Consider the following 16,893-nt stretch of genomic DNA (forward strand, 5'->3'; position numbering starts at 1 on the left):
CGCCGAACGGTACAACTCCGCGGAGTCGAAAGAGCGGAGCGGAGCGGTTCGCAGTTGAATTTCACGGAGTTGCTGAAACCGAGCTCCCCACCACGACTCCCTCACTTTCCCCCTCCCCAACCTACCGGTTCGATCCAATCTGAGCGAATCCCAGGGTCCTCCCCCGACCATGGAACCCTAGCGTTGCGCCGCCGCCGCCGCAGTTCCCCGGCCACCACTGCAACCTCGCCATCTCCTCGCCCCCCTCGTCATCCCCGGCCAAATTCTCACCCCTGCAACCTCGCCATCTCCTCGCCCCCCTCCTCATCCAAGGCAGCTTTCTGTTCGGCGATAACTTTGGGGGCATACGGGTTGTGTGGACCTCTGGCGGCTGAGATCACCAGGGCCTCGTCCTCGTCCCCGGCAGCTCGGATTCGTCGTTTGCAAGGTCGGCACCCACGCCTACGTCACATACAGCAAGGTGAGATCCATATCCCCTCTTCACCCTTGTTCCTCTACTGTTCTTGATTCATATTCCTGAATAGTTCCACGTGTTCTTGATTCCTGGTTCTTGATTCCTGTAAGTAGTAGTACTACATGTCTATAATTCCTGCAAGGATTATCTCAGGAAATTGAGAGGAAGGGGATGAATTAGGGGAGTTGGTAGAGAAAGGGGATGAGCGACAGAGAGCATAGAGACAGATAGAGTTTCCTTTTTTAGATAACAAATACACACTGCATGATTATCATGGATGTTGTAAACTTATATGTATTGCCTCTGTTTCTTTTATTTGCCTTGACATGGAGGGCGTGAACTAGCTAGCTTGTTAATTGATATTGCTGATTAGTTCTAGGCGTTCTTGATTCCTGATTCTTTATTCCAGTTAGTATTAGTTCTACATGTCAATAATCCCAGCAAGGATTAGTAGTCAAAGTAGTGTGAGACCCTGATTTGGGTCTCACGGATTAATCATAGAAATAGTAGAGAATGAAGAACGGAGAGAACGAGACAAAAAGTGAGATTCAGACATTTTTCTGCATATCACAATCGCCTCTTCAGTACATAACACACCCTGTAAATAAAACACACGCACATCACTCCCACACACAGTGTACACCTGGTCGTTGATGCTGTGAAAGTAGATACAGAAAGGACTAGTGGATGCCGTAAAGTAGATACAGAAAGTATATACTAGTGATTTACAAATGTAAGAAAAAGTAATCCAGCAAGGACTAGTGAGATCCACGTGACGTCTTGTTGATTAAATTCCCTTTCAATCCATGGATGTTGTAGGAAAGTAGTGCAGAAATACATCTTGAATTGTCTCCTGGCCGTTGGAATGTAATTAGACCATGACCAAATATTGCCTTTGTTTCTTTTATTTGCCCTGATTGACATGGATGGGGTGAAGTAGCTAGTGAACCCCTTCTCTGCCTATAACCTGTAACTATTATTATTCTTTGGACTGAAATATGTTAGTGAACCCCTTCTCTTCCTATAACCATGGTCTTTGCTGGTATGTAACTAGGAGCATGATTGATGATTGTTCATCTATATGTGTTAGATTGTAATGCTTGCAATTAATGTATAATTTTCTTGAAGAATGTCTGCCGATTGGAGTGACGATAACACTACGATCTTGACCGAGCTCTTTGTCCAACAAGTGCGTGCTGGCAATAGGCCAGACAAGCACTTGACTCAAAATGCTTATGAGGAAGTTGCGAAGGATTTTAAAGTCAGAACAGGCCTGGAGTACACCAGGCTCCAACTAAAGAACAAGTGGGATAAGTTGAAGACTGATTACAGCAATTTCAGAAAACTCAAATTGAAGGAGACTGGTGGTGGGTGGGACTATGAGAGAAACACCATCAAACAAGATGATGAATGGTGGAAGAAAGCAAAGATAGTGAGTCATGACTTTTCCTATTTGTTCTTATCATATAAGCAATTGTTCCGTGAGTAGTGATGCTAATTAAGCTTTGTTTTGTTGTATTTTAGGACATCCCTGGCTGTGGCAAATTCCGAAAGCGCGGACTTCGAAATGAGAATAACTTATCTATCATGTTTGCTGACATCACAAGTGATGGTACAGATCATTGGAATCCTGCTTCAGGCACCATTCCCCAATCTAGCAGTGCAACTTCAGTTTTCAATGTGGACGACATACAAGATGTTGATCTGGAGGAGACCCAAACAGGTGAGTCACATGCCGATGGAAAAGGGAAGAGACTTGGCAGGTATGTGGATGGCAATAACAAGAAGCCAAAGACATCTCTTGTTATACAAGAACAGATAACCAGGGTTGGAGATATAGCAGAGAGGACCCAATCCAGCTTTGAGTCATACATGAAGAAAGAAGAGAGTTCATCGATTACTTCTGTGATGGATCTGGTTGTTGAGTGTGGTGCAATAGTAGGCAGTGATGAATATTTCATTGCTAGTGAACTATTTGTGAAGCGAGAGCAGAGAGAGATGTTCCTGCATATGACTGAAAGTGCTGCTCGTTTAGATTGGTTGCGTAGGAAATACAATAGCAAGTATGGGCATTAGATGCTACTGCTGTTGTTTTTGCCTATTGGGATGTAATACTAATTTAAAGTTTGAACTTAGTTATGTACTCTGGTTTACTTGTAAGACTATTTGGGTTGTAACATTATTATGTTAGTCCCATTCTTCCCTTTTTCAGTTGTTTGTCTTCATTTACCTTGTTTCAGCCGTGTGTCTTCAATCTTGGTAATATTTCTTGTAATCTTACTTATATTGCTGCTATGACTCATCTTGCTGATGGTTACATGATAAATGTTGTTACATATGACTTGTCTTTAATGTTACATATGATTCTTACTTATCTTTCTGCTATGACTAATCTGGTTGATAATTAAGTACTAATTGTTGTTACTTGTGTATGTGCAGATGTCATCGGATAGTGACAATGATAGTGATAGTTATGAAGAAAGGAAGAAGAGGGTATGCCACCATGTCCAATCAATGTCCAACATCTATGCCGGTGCATCAACACTTGCAGGGAAGTACTATGACAACTATTTGATCAAGGCAGACCCAAGGAATTCTATTCTCAGTGGGTTCGGATGGCTGCAGGAGACGATCTCAACACCTGGAGAAACATATACCATGTTGAGGATGAACGCACGCCTCTTCTTTCAATTGCATGACTTGTTGGTCAAAAAGTATGGCTTCAAATCAACCTGTTTCGTAAGCAGTTATGAAGCGCTTGCAATGTTCTTGTGGACATTAGGGGGTTGCGAGTCTAATAGGAGAACACAAAATCGTTTCAAGCACTCAGGAGATACAGTCCACCGGAAGTTTCATGAGGTTTTACTCTGTGTGGTTAAGATGGCAGCAGATTACCTGAAACCTAAGGACCCGAACTTTAGTAGTGTGCACCCAAGGATTCAAAAGGATAGAAGGGCTTATCCACATCTTAAGGACTGCATCGGCGCACTAGATGGTACTCACGTCAGAGCTACCATTCCTGCTGGCGACCAAGTTAGATACATTGGAAGGTCAAGATCAACAACACAGAATGTTCTGGCAATATGTGATTTTGACATGCATTTCATGTACACTTCAGTTGGTCAACCCGGCTCTATGCATGATACCAGTGTCTTGTATCATGCAATTGAAGCTGACAAAGATACCTTCCCTCATCCTCCAAAGGGTTAGTAGTTCCTATAATAATTTCTTTTATTTAAATTCTGTAAACAAATCATAGGCCTTACATGCAACCTGCTTGTTGTTTGTAGGTAAGTACTATCTTGTGGATGCGGGCTATCCTAATAGACCTGGATATCTCGCACCTTACAAGGGAGAAAGGTACCACGTGCCTGATTTTCAACGAGGTGTGGCGCCAAGAACACCTAAGGAGAAATTTAACAAGATACACTCATCCAAGCGTAATGTGATCGAGAGAGCATTTGGTGTGTGGAAAATGAAGTGGCAGATTCTACTAAAAATGCCCAATTATTCAGTAGAAACTCAAAAGATGATAGTGGCTGCCACTATGACCCTTCACAACTACGTTCGATATCATGATAAGGGTGATCTTCACTTTCTTCGAGTCGACAGAGATCCCAACTATGTCCCAACTATCCCTTCAAGGTATCAACGGTATGCCATCCCTCCGAATGCATCAGATGTGTCAACCTCGGAGGCTAGTGATAAAGACATGGACCTGTTCCGTAATAGACTAGCAACTAATATTGCTCTTGGTTGGTGACTTCCACTTCTGCTATAAATGTGAGTATACTAGTTTCTACCACATTCATGTGTTTTTATTTGCTACAGTTATTTAGTTTTTACCTTGCTTGATAAATTCATGCTTTCTCATAGATGACTGGTCGTAAAGTTAAACAAGTGAATGTTGTCTCCAAACATGTCGAAACTGTTCACTGCCTTTGTTAGTAGCTGAAATATTAGTCACAATATTACTTGTCATTTATTTCCTTGTAGCAAGATGCATAAGTCTAGAATCCAGAAGATGTTCTTAGCTAGTTCAATGACAACATGATTTTGCTTCTTTCACAATTGATGTGTATTTGTACGTATTAACAAATTTCGTAATTTTGTAGGTGAAACCATCCGAAGCAGAGTATATATGTTTTTGGTTCTATTCAAGCAATCACCAGCATTGCATAAAGGTTTTCATGTGTTGAATGCAGGACCTCCACTGGACTAGAGTGATGTCTACAAAGTACATGTGTTTATGTTGCCTTTGTTTGTGTTTATCTTAGGAAAAAATCCTATTTGTTTATGTTGCTAAAATCATGTAATTTCAGCAAACTCATGCTGAAGCGTTCTTGTGCGATAAAGTGAATTTTTGCACAAAGAAATTATGAGTGAAATTTCAGCATTATTTTCAGTAAACTCAGCATATTTGTGCATTTTGTCTGCACTGTGTTTTAACATTGGCACAACAAGTGATCCCCGTATTGACCAGTATCAAACCAGCTTGATGTGTTGTGGGGAGCCTGTAATCCAGAGTGCAGAGTGGAGTTAGTTGCCGAACAAGTTGTCTGCTCCTCATTTGACCTGGGGAGCTAGCAAACTAGGAGCTGGGAGTGGAGCTAAGGATCTGACGGAGTGGAGTGAATACGAACAGGCCCCAAGTCTCCCAAATGATGTGTCAAAGCACAGACCAGTGCAGCACTCCTCTGCTTGTGATTTATTAGGGTACCGCTCTTTAATAATCAAACCCCGCAGCGGCCTTCAAGAAAAAAAACTGAGTCATTTTTTTCACTTATAGGTGGCATAGTGGATAATTTAGGGCAACTTCGAGGGTAGTTTTTATAACGTACCGCAGAAACCTAATTCTCTTTATTATTAGGTAGAGATTATTATTATTATTTCACAAAGGTGACTTGACAAATTTTATGGAAACCCCATTATGACTCCCAGCCAAGGAGCGATCCTGCGTGAGGCAAACCGTGCGTTCTGATTGGTCAAATAAGCTCGCCCACGGATCGTACCCCCAACCGTTTGATTTTCCAAGATCCAACGGATGGCACACAATCCCTAATTCTCTATCCCTCTCTTCTTTCTCCCCTGGCACCCGCAGCCGCCGGCTTCTCTTCGACCCAGCTCCTCCTCCCCGTGCCTTCCTTCCTCCCGTTGTGTTCTCCAATCATCGACTTCCCTGTCCAGCCGAGGCGCTCGGAGGTAGTACCGGGGCAAGCACCACCGGTGCGATGTCCAGGCCGACCCACACCGTTCGGCTGTTCCGTGCATGACTAGATCTGACGATCTAGCTGCCGGATCCACCGCGGCAGCAACGCCGGCTTCTACCTCCTCTCTGACCCCGACCACCACACCACCTCAACTCCAGCGCGCGACCCTCTACTTTATCCATCCTTTCCGTCCATGGTCAGAACCAGCAATCTTGCTGCTGGATCGGTGGTGGCTGTTCCTCATGGTGGCGTCGGCGGCCGTCCGCAATGTCCCCTGCCGTCTCGCTTCAGCCTCCTCCCGACGACGCGCCCGGGGCTGGGTCCAGGGCCGGCCCTTGGCCATGGCGTGCAGCCGCCTAGGGCCCAGGCAAAATAGGGGCCCATACTGTATGTATATACGTATGAGTAGAAGAAAAAGTAAACTGATGAAATGGTAGCGGTAGGCTCAACCTATTACGGTGTGAGGAACCAGTCACGTACGAAAGTGAGAACAGCTCAACAGCCAGCCTAATTGTTAGGTCTCTATTCAAAAAAGGTATTTCCGAGATACATGTCTCTTGTTCATCACCCAGTCTTCTCGTCTCCTTTCTTTGCTAATTAATTGAACCAATTTCCCAAGAGGCTGGGCGCCCAAACCGATGCTAATTGAATAAAAATTTATATGTATCACTACTACCTTAACCTCTTCATTATCCAAGCAGGACCTTTTGTTCTTCCATCTTAAAAGTATCCTAAGGAGACTGATGAAGTGGCACATTCGGCGATTGGGCGGTGAGGCGTTGACAGCAGCCCACATCCACAGGTTAGTTGTTTCTCGTCTGGATTGCCCATCTTTCCTTGTTGATTGCGAATTTTGTGAAAGATTACTTTGCATGAAATTGTTGCACAAGTGGGTGCCTCATATTAGTGGTGATTAAGTATCATCAAATAAGCACATGATGATTAGATACTGCTTTGTTATTATGTTGTGGGATTTCTATGTAGCTACTTGCATAGAAGGCGTCTGTGCTTTTGTCCAAAACTGCTATCTGTAGGTACATCGTAAAATATGGTGAGGATTGTTATTTTTGACATTATCATATTATCATGAAAAACAAGTCACATCTACACTTTGTTGAACTTGTGCTAGCAGCGTGCAGCGGTGCTTGTGAAGACCCGCGTGTCCGTCAGGCCCACTAAACCTAACTTGCACTAGGGCCTTCGAAATGTTAGGGCCGGCCCTGGCTGGGTCTAGGCGGCCGTCGGACGCCCCACGGTCAGCGCACTCATTGTCGGCATCAACCTCACGATTGTCTTCCCCATCCATGGCGCACGTCTCCTCAAGGAGGACAACACCGACACTGCATGTGGTGACCGCAGGCACGACGACAGATGTCCACTTCTACTTCGTCTCTGGCTCCGGTAAGTCCTTGGTCTTCCATCCTCCCCCCCCTCTTCTCGCTCTGGTTTATCTTGTTCTAGGTAGAATGTAATAGGAAGCATATGTTAACTTGAGTTAGCTCATAGGCTGCTCTCCGATCACATTCTGTACTATGGTTGCTTCCTCTTGTTCATGGTATACTAATGTTTAAAACTGTAGCTATTTAGGTTTCAATGGTTTTATACTCAATACTCATGCTACTGCACAATTTGCCTAGGATATTATGTACTTAAAATTTCGGCATGGTACTGTGGTAACTTGCAGGTTATTGTTTTTTTTACTTCTGCATGGCTTGTAGATATGACTTAACTAGACTTGTAGAACTGGATAAGAACCGAAATTATCATGCTAGACTTGAGTTGTGTTTTGCCACAGTAAAGTGTTTATACTGCTAGTTCTCTGTGGTAGTTTTAAATAGTTTATATTGAGTTTATCTGTATTGCCTCTCTGTTCGTAGTGATCTACGTCACTTACATTGCCTCTAAATGCTGGAAATTGTGAATGTTTGTGAGGATTGGTAAATACTAATGAATTGATTTAGTTGAGATTAAGTGTAGTCATATTTGTGAATGTGCCTTCTGTGAGGTTTGTGAATTTGAAAAAAAAGAACTATTTTTGTTCTGCAGTGTGTTCTTGCATTTATGTACATAACATCAAATAGAAAATAGATACTGCATTAGAATTGTATATCTTTGAATATAAAATAGGACTTTTGACAATTGTAAACTCTTTTTACTTGTTTCAAAAATACAAAAATAGGCCTTCCCACAATTGTTTCAGTGAGAAGTGTGATGCACATTCTTGAGTCATAATTGTTTCCTTTCCTCCATAATATGTATTGTACTGTGCATATAATGATCATTTCCTATTTCCTTATTCTAGACCAGCTAGAAACTCATTAGTGTACTATTTTAACAAATGCTCAGGATTATTTCCTGCCTTTTACCAGAGCGAGAATGGCATCATCCACTTCTACCTCCTCCATCTCAAGGACAAATCTCATGCAACCCATGGTGCTGCATTTGAAGCGATCATTTGTAATTTGGCAGTGACTATTATGTGTATAATGTATGAGTTGGACTATTTTTCGTTGTAATGATGGTAATGTGGCTTTAGTGATGTACCTCTAATGATTGTTGTAATTGAATGAAACAATTTAATCAAAATTCGTGGGCTTGGCAGAATTATGTGTCTTGTTGATGCAAAATATTTGGGTTGTGGAAACTTATTTGTACTAGCAAATATGCCCATGCGTTCCATTTTTTTCACGATGCGATAACTTTTTGGCGCCACCAAAGTAAGTTTTGTTGAAATAGAGTATCGCCACGAAAAGTTTAAATTGTCGCAATAGTTTCTCGCTACAAAGATTTTACCTGTTGTGATACCTATTTATCACCACCAAAACAAGTATGTTGCAATTTCCTGTTACGACGATTGGAATATTTGTTGCCATAAGTTAATGCCACAAGTGCAGTGGGTTGTGGCAACATGCCTAATGCCATGAAAACAAGGATTGTTGCCATAGTTTATTGCCACGAGTGTAGTGGGTCGTAGCAAAATGCCTAATGCCACAAAAATAAGGATTGTTGTCATAATTTATTGCCACAATTCACTATTGCCACGAAAGAGTAATGCGCCACGAAACGGCCCTTGTTGGCATAGGTTGTTGCCACAAATGTCTATCGCTATGAGATATCAGTCGCCACGATTCATTACATGTTGCATTAAAGCTATCTCCACAAATCAAATTGTGGCATCAGGTGAGTGTTGCCACGGGAAAACATGTGGCAACTTCCCACATGGATGTTGCAATAGCACGCTTTATTGCCACGATTGCTTTTTCGTGGTAATAACCTATTACCATGTGTCCAGTCGCAACGGCTGCCAACGAATGGCGTTTTGTGGCAATAGGTACTTATCGCCACGAAACATCATGTATTACAACAAACGATTTTGTTGCAATAGACCCGAATCCTTGTAGTGACTGTTCATCCAAACCCCCCCGTAACGCTCACTATTCATCCAGAGAGGCAGCATCGATCGGCTTCAGTTAGCAGCAGTAGCGAAGGAATCGCTCGATCGGGTTCAGTTAACAACCATCGATCGATCGCTCGGGTTCAGTAACGCGTAGCCTGCAGTGCAATCATTCGGGTTCAGTTAGAGCCCAACACCTCGCTCGGGTTCAGTTAGAGCAAATGCCTCGCACACATGGGCGTACCTTACAAGAGAAACACGCATCTCTCGGCCCCCGACCTCCCACCGTAACCGGGAACTCCCTGAAATTTTCCTCCCCTCGCTTGTACCATGGTTTTTTCCGTCATGGACGACCCAAAGAATGTCATGCAGCTGCGTCTCCGGCCCGCCCAGGATGAAAAGCCCATTTTCTGTCATGATTTTTTGTCATAGAAGTAGGAGCCCACTACATCTATGATGATACCGGGTTTTGTCACAATTATCGTCATAGAAGTGTCATATGTATGACAGAAAAAAAAAATCGTTCGGCCCAAAATGTCATGGATGTGTCTTTTTTTTGTAGTGTACACTTGTGGGTTATCAAGACCTTTTTCTGGCGCCGTTGCCAGGGAGTCATAGTGTGGGGTGAATATTATCGTGTGTGCTTGTTTGGTTTATCACTAAGTAATTTTTATTTGCTGTTCTAAGTTGTTCTCTATCTTTAGTTATGGATATGGAACATGAAATACCAAAAAAATTAGGTGTACTTGCTACTCATGGAGATGGGAAACCTCCTAAAACTATCGATGCTCGTTATGTGAAAGAAATTATGTACTACTTTGATAATCCTGAGAAAACCCCTTTCAATTATGTTATGGGAGACACGTTGGATCAACATGAATACTTTAGGGATTATCGCTTGACACAAAAAGGGAAACTATTATGGGATCAAATTCAAATGTTGAAGTGGTATGCTAGGCAACAATGCTTGAGATATGATGTTACTTGTTGCTCTAGGATGAAGGCTCCACACCTTCCCTTCTCATGCAAATTTAATGACAATGAAACCTTAGCTTCTTATGCTAATGGTATATATGATTACTATGATGTTGAACAAATTGAAGATTTTGTTGCTTTTAAGGCTGCTTATGAAATTGAATCTTTGTTTGAAAAATATGAAGCTTTTGATGATGATGTTTATAGGCCTGAAAATCTTGCTATACTTAGATATTGCTATGATAATTATGAATACAATTACTATATTAATGCATTTATTGAGAAAGTCTCCGCTATCCAAGAAGAGACTAATATTTTGCAGGAAGCTATGGAAGAAGAAAGTGATGAAATTGTGAGCTCATTGGATGAAAAAGATGATGAGGAGAGTGAAGAACAAAAGGAGGAAGAGCGGATTGATCACCCGTGCCCACCTTCTAATGAGAGTAACTCTTCAACTCATACATTGTTTAATTCCCCTTCGTGCTTACCGAAGGATGATTGCTATGATCCCGTTGTTTCTCTTGAAATATCCCTTTTTGATGATGCTTGCTATGCTTGTGGCCAAGATGCCAATATGAATTATGCTTATGGAGATGAACTTGCTATAGTTCCTTATGTTAAACATGAAATTGTTGCTATTGCATCCACGCATGATAGTCCTATTATCTTTTTGAATTCTCCCAACTACACTATATCGGAAAAGTTTGTGCTTATTAAGGATTATATTGATGGGTTGCCTTTTACTATTGCACATGATGATTTTGATAGATGTAATATGCATGTGCTTGCTGCTCGTACTTGCAATTATTATGAGAGAGGAACTATATCTCCGCCTCTCCATGTTTCCAATATGATAGAATTGCAAGAAACTGCTTATACTATGCATTGGCCTTTACTTGGTGTGCATGAATTGTTCTTTTATGACATGTCGATGCATAGGAAGAGAGTTAGACTTCGTTGTTTCATGATATATGTTACTTTGTGCTCACTACTAAATTACAAATCATTGTTAATTAAAATTGGCTTTGATATACCTTGGAATCCGGGTGGATCCATTGCTTGAGCACTATATGCCTAGCTTAATGGCTTTAAAGAAAGCGCTGCCAGGGAGACAACCTAGAAGTTTTAGAGAGTCATTTATTTCTGTTGTGTGCTTTCATATAGTTTAAAAACAAAAAAATAAAGATGGGAACCTAAAAACTTTTCAAAAAGGAAAGTGAAAGTGAGAGAGACAAGCATTGTTGAAGTGGGAGCTAGCCTTGAACTTTGTTCATGCTCACGGAAACTTTGTGAATCTTGATTACAGAAAATTTTCATCAAAAATAATTATCCCCTTGTACAATTCCATTGTATTATAAAAATAATGTGCCAAGGTTTGCCTTTAGGATGTTTACAATGCTTGTTGGTTTGTATGGTGCAGGACAGAAACTTTGGCTGTAGTGCTCGATTTTACATTTTTAACTGGAACGTCAAGTGGTTCTGATTCCTTTTGCACTGTCTTTCTGTACAAATTATTTATTTTTCCTAATGTTGGTAGAATTTTTGGGGTACCAAAAGTATGGTGAATGTTCAGATTGCTACAGACTGTTCTGTTTTTGACAGATTCTGTTTTTGATGCATAGTTTGCTTGTTTTGATGAAACTATCAATTTATATCAGTGGATTAAGCCATGGAAAAGCTATATTACAGTAGACACAATGCAAAAAAAAATGAATTGGTTTTCTACAGTACTTAGAGTAGTGATTTGCTTTACTATAGTAACGGATCTTACCGAGTTTTCTGTTGAAGTTTTGTGTGGATGAAGTGTTTGATCGAGGAGGTCTCGATATGAGGAAAAGGAAGAGAGGCAAGAGCTCAAGCTTGGGGATTCCCGAGGCACCCCAAGTAAATATTCAAGGAGACTCAAGTTTCTAAGCTTGGGGATGCCCTGGAAGGCATCCCCTCTTTCTTCAGCAAGTATCGGTATGTTTTCGGATTCGTTTCGTTCATGCATTATGTGCAAGTCTTGGAGCGTCTTTTGCATTTAGTTTTCACTTTTCTTTTATGCACCATGCTGGTATGAGATAGATCTTGGTTGATTTATAGAATTCTCACTGCACTACATTTAAATCTTTTGAGTATGGCTTTATAGAATGCTTCATGTGCTTCACGTATATCGTTTGATGTTTGGATTGCCTGTTTTCTCTTCACATAGAAAACCACCATTGTAGAATGCTCTTTTGCTTCATTTATATTTGTTAGAGCGTGGGCATATCTTTTGTAGAAAGAATTAAACTCTCTTGCTTCATTTATATCTATTTAGAGAGATGACAGGAATTGGTCATTCACATGGTTAGTCATAAAATCCTACATAAACTTGTAGATCGCTGAATATGATATATTTGATTCCTTGCAATAGTTTTGCGATATAAATATGGTGATATTAGATTCATGCTAGTGGGTGGTTTTGGATTGTAGAGACACTTGTGTTGAGGTTTGAAAGTCCCGTAGCATGCACGTATGGTAACCGTTGTGTGACAAATTTGAAGCATGGGGTGTTTCTTTGATTGTCTTCCTTATGAGTGGCGGTCGGGGACGGGCGATGGTCTTTTCCTACCAATCTATCCCCCTAGGGGCATGCGTAGTAGTACTTTGCTTCGAGGGCTAATAAACTTTTGCAATAAGTATATGAGTTCTTTATGACTAATGTGAGTCCATGGATTATACGCACTTTTACCTTTCCATCATTGCTAGCCTCTTCGGTACCATGCATTGCCCTTTCTCACCTAGAGAGTTGGTGCAAACTTCGTTGGTGCATCCAAACCCCGTGATACGATACGCTCTATCACACATAAGCCTCCTTATATCTTCCTCAAAACAGCCACCATACCTACCTATCATGGCATTTTCATAGCCATTCTGAGATATATTGCCATGCAACTTCCATCATCATCATGTACATGACTTGAGCATTCATTGTCATATTGCTTTGCATGATCGTAATATAGCTAGCATGATGTTTTCATGGCTTGTCCGTTTTTTGATGTCATTGCTACGCTAGATCATTGCACATCCCGGTACACCGCCGGAAGCATTCATATAGAGTCATATCCTTGTTCTAGTATCGAGTTGTAATGTCGAGTTGTAAGTAAATAAAAGTGTGATGATCATCATTATAGAGCATTTCCCCATAAAAATGAAAGAAAAAAAAGAAAAAAAGGAAAGGCCAAAGAAGCCTAAATAAAAAAGGGGGCCAAAGAAGCCCACCCAAAAAGAAAAAAAAGAAGAAAACAGAAAAAAAAGAAAAAGAAAAAGAAAAGGGGCGATGTTACTATCCTTTTACCACACTTGTGCTTCAGAGTAGCACCATGTTCTTCATATAGAGAGTCTCATATGTTGTCACTTTCATTTACTAGTGGAAATTTTCATTATAGAACTTGGCTTGTATATTCCAACGATGGGCTTCCTCAAATGCCCTAGGTCTTCATGAGCAAGCAAGTTGGATGCACACCCACTTAGTTTTTAGTTTGATCTTTCATACACTTATAGCTCTTAGTGCATCCGTTGCATGGCAATCCCTACTCCTCGCATTGACATCAATTGATGGGCATCTCCATAGCCCGTTGATTAGTCGCGTCGATGTGAGACTTTCTCCTTTTTTGTCTTCTCCATATAAGACCTCCATCATTATATTCTATTCCACCTATAGTGCTATATCCATGGCTTGCACTCATGTATTGCCTGAGGGTTGAAAAAGCTGAAGCGCGTTAAAAAGTATGAACCAATTGCTCGGCTTGTCATCTGGGTTATGCATGATGGGGGCATTTTGTGTGACGAAAATGAAACATGGCCAAACTATATGATTTTGTAGGGATAAGCTTGCTTTGGCCTTGTTGTTTTGAAAAGACATGATTGCTTTATTGGTACGCTCAAAGTATTATCGTTTTTTATGTCAAATGATAGACTATTGCTTTGAATCACTCGTGTCTTAATATTCATGCCATGATTAGACATATGATCAAGATTATGCTAGGTAGCATTCCACATCAAAAATTATATTTTTTATCATTTACCTACTCGAGGATGAGTAGGAATTAAGCTTGGGGATGCTGATACGTCTCTGTCGTATCTATAATTTTTGGTTGTTCCATGCCAATTCTTCAACTTTCATATATTTTTGGCAACTTTTTATACTATTTTTGGGACTAACATATTGATCCAGTGCCCAGTGCCAGTTCCTGTTTGTTGCATGTTTTATGTTTCGCAGAAAACCAATATCAAACGGAGTCCAAACGGGATAAAAATGGACGGAGAATTATTTTGGAATATTTGGGATTTTCCGAAGGAAGAATCAACGTGAAACGGTGTCTGAGGTGGCCACAAGACAGGGGGCGCGCCCACACCCCCTGGGCACACCTGGCACTCTCGTGGGCCATCCGTAAGGCGGTTGATGCCCTTATTTTGCCGCAAGAAAGCTAATTTTATGAGAAAAATATGGGCGAAAGATTCACTCCAATCGGAGTTACGGATCTCCAGATATTGAAGAAACAGTGAAGGGGTAGAATCTGAGAATGCAGAAACAGAGAGATAGATCCAATCTCGGAGGGGCTCTCGCCCCTCCCAAGCCATGGGAGCCAAGGACCAGAGGGGAAACCCTTCTCCCATCTAGGGAAAAGGTCAAGGAAGAATAATAAGAAGGGGGGCTCTCTCCTCCTTGCTTCCGGTGGTGCCGGAACGCCGTCGGGGGCCATCATCATCACCGCAATCTTCACCAACACCTCCGCCATCTTCACCAACATCCTCCATCACCTTCCCCCATCTATATTTAGAGGTCCACTCTCCCGCAACCCGCTGTACCCTCTACTTGAACATGGTGCTTTATGCTTCATATCATTATCCAATGATGTGTTGCCATCCTATGATGTCTGAGTAGATTTTCGTGTCCTATCGGTGATTGATGAATTGCTATGATTAGTTTAATTTGCTTGTGATTATGTTGCTATCCTTTGGTTCCCATCATATGAGAGCACGTGTGGATCACACCATAGGGTTAGTTGTATGTTGATAGGACTATGTATTGGAGGGCTAGAGTGACAGAAGATTCAACCTAGCATAGAAATTGATGCATACGGGATTGAAGGGGGGCCAATATATCTTAATGCTATGGTTGGGTTTTACCTTAATGAACGTTAGTAGTTGAGGATGCTTGCTAATAGTTACAATCATAAGTGCATAGAATTCCAAGTCAGGGATGACATGCTAGCAGTGGCCTCTCCCACATAAAACTTTCTATCGGTCTAGTAAAGTAGTCAATTGCTTAGGGACAATTTCACAACTCCTACCACCACTTTTCCACACTCGCTATATTTACTTTATTGCATCTTTATCTAAACAGCCCCTACTTTTTATTTACGTGTTCTTTATTATCTTGCAAACCTATCCAACAACACCTACAAAGTACTTCTAGTTTCATACTTGTTCTAGGTAAAGCGAACGTCAAGCGTGCGTAGAGTTGTATCGGTGGTCGATAGAACTTGAGGGAATAGTTATTCTACCTTTAGCTCCTCATTGGGTTCGACACTCTTACTTATCAAAAACTGTTGCGATCCCCTACACTTGTGGGTTATCAAGCTACCACCCCTCCTGGGTGATACCGCTAAACAACCAGCCGCCACCGTAACATCTTGCTGGTGCTCTCTGGGCCCGCCCGACTTTCACAAAGGTCTCAAGTAAAGTCAAGGTAACCATGTGTCCAAACATCAAGGGGGAACCCCGAGGAATCACCCTCGGTGGATTCCACTCGATCTAATCATCAAGGTGAATGTAGGAGGAATCACCCTTGAGGTTCATACTTGAGGGGCTGCACGACAGAGTCATATCAGGAGTGGTGAAGGAGGAATCACCCTTGATGACCACGACCGAATAGCTACACTACAGAGTTATCATCAGGAGTGCGTTACGAGGTATCACCCTCGGCACTCAATAGTAACTATGCAGAGTCGTACAACTAAGGGGTGAAGTGATGCGAGGTGTCGGGCTCTGGTTGTCGATCACATCGATTGAGTCGTCGATGATGAAGCAGGGGCAACAAGGACAAGGTGAGGGTCACTGATGGATCACCAACCAACCTATACTAAGCAGTTTAGGATAAACAGTTAAGGTACAATGAGCAGGTTACAAAAGTAGGCTATGCATCAGATATAGGAGTATCAAATACAATAGCAAAATCTAATGCACGCATGAGAGAGAATGGAATGGGTGATATCAGAGTGATCGGGGGGGGGGGGGGCTTGCCTAGAAGCTCTGCTGAAACGGAAGGAGGGTCGTCGTCGACGTCGTCGATCACATGGGCATCAATAGCGGTCTCGGGGTCTACCGGAGAAGAAGAGGGGTAAGAAACCATAAATCTAGAGCAAACAAGTGTAATACTATGCATGACAAGATAATAAGCAACGCTAGGGGGTGTTCTAACATGGTGCTACACGATACCGACAAAGGAGGAAAACATCCAGGAATGTTTTCCCGAAGTTTGGCATTTTTGGACAAATAAAACGAAGGGAACATTTTGGGGATATAACTACTGGGTATGAACCGCCCAGGAGGGGCTGGGTTATACCACTGGCGATTTATCAATGAAGATGACGGGTCATAGAAAGCCCGTTGAAGGCCCAAGACCCAGAGGCGACTTGAGGCCCAAGGGGATGAACCACCACATGTATAACTTGTATTGTAAGGCAGGCTTAGTTAGTCACCGAGCCAGACACATTGTGTATGAGCCGGCCGGGACTCTGTAAGCCGCCGGGCATAAACCTGTGTATATAAAGGGGTGACCCGGCAGCGGGTTAACTCAAGAAACGAGAGATCGAGAACTAGGTCAAGCG

At 42.0% G+C, this 16,893-nt stretch overlaps 1 protein-coding gene across 2 annotated transcripts; it reads left to right on the forward strand.

Moving 5' to 3' along the window:
• Window positions 1-4,823, forward strand: LOC123069042 (L10-interacting MYB domain-containing protein). Of its 2 annotated transcripts, XM_044491779.1 has the most exons (4): window positions 1-460; window positions 2,894-3,659; window positions 3,745-4,237; window positions 4,570-4,823. In XM_044491779.1, exons 2-3 carry the CDS (start codon window positions 2,894-2,896, stop codon window positions 4,215-4,217), a joined length of 1,239 nt encoding a protein of 412 aa, XP_044347714.1. In that variant the 5' UTR covers window positions 1-460; the 3' UTR covers window positions 4,218-4,237; window positions 4,570-4,823. The 2 variants fall into 2 exon arrangements, with proteins under 2 accessions (XP_044347714.1, XP_044347715.1); XM_044491780.1 differs by lacking the exons at window positions 2,894-3,659; window positions 3,745-4,237; window positions 4,570-4,823 and adding exons at window positions 1,583-1,886; window positions 1,979-2,665.
• Window positions 4,824-16,893: the final 12,070 nt, after the last annotated feature.

This window comes from Triticum aestivum, chromosome 3B (assembly GCF_018294505.1).
Source record: "Triticum aestivum cultivar Chinese Spring chromosome 3B, IWGSC CS RefSeq v2.1, whole genome shotgun sequence".
Classification (NCBI taxonomy): domain Eukaryota; kingdom Viridiplantae; phylum Streptophyta; class Magnoliopsida; order Poales; family Poaceae; genus Triticum; species Triticum aestivum.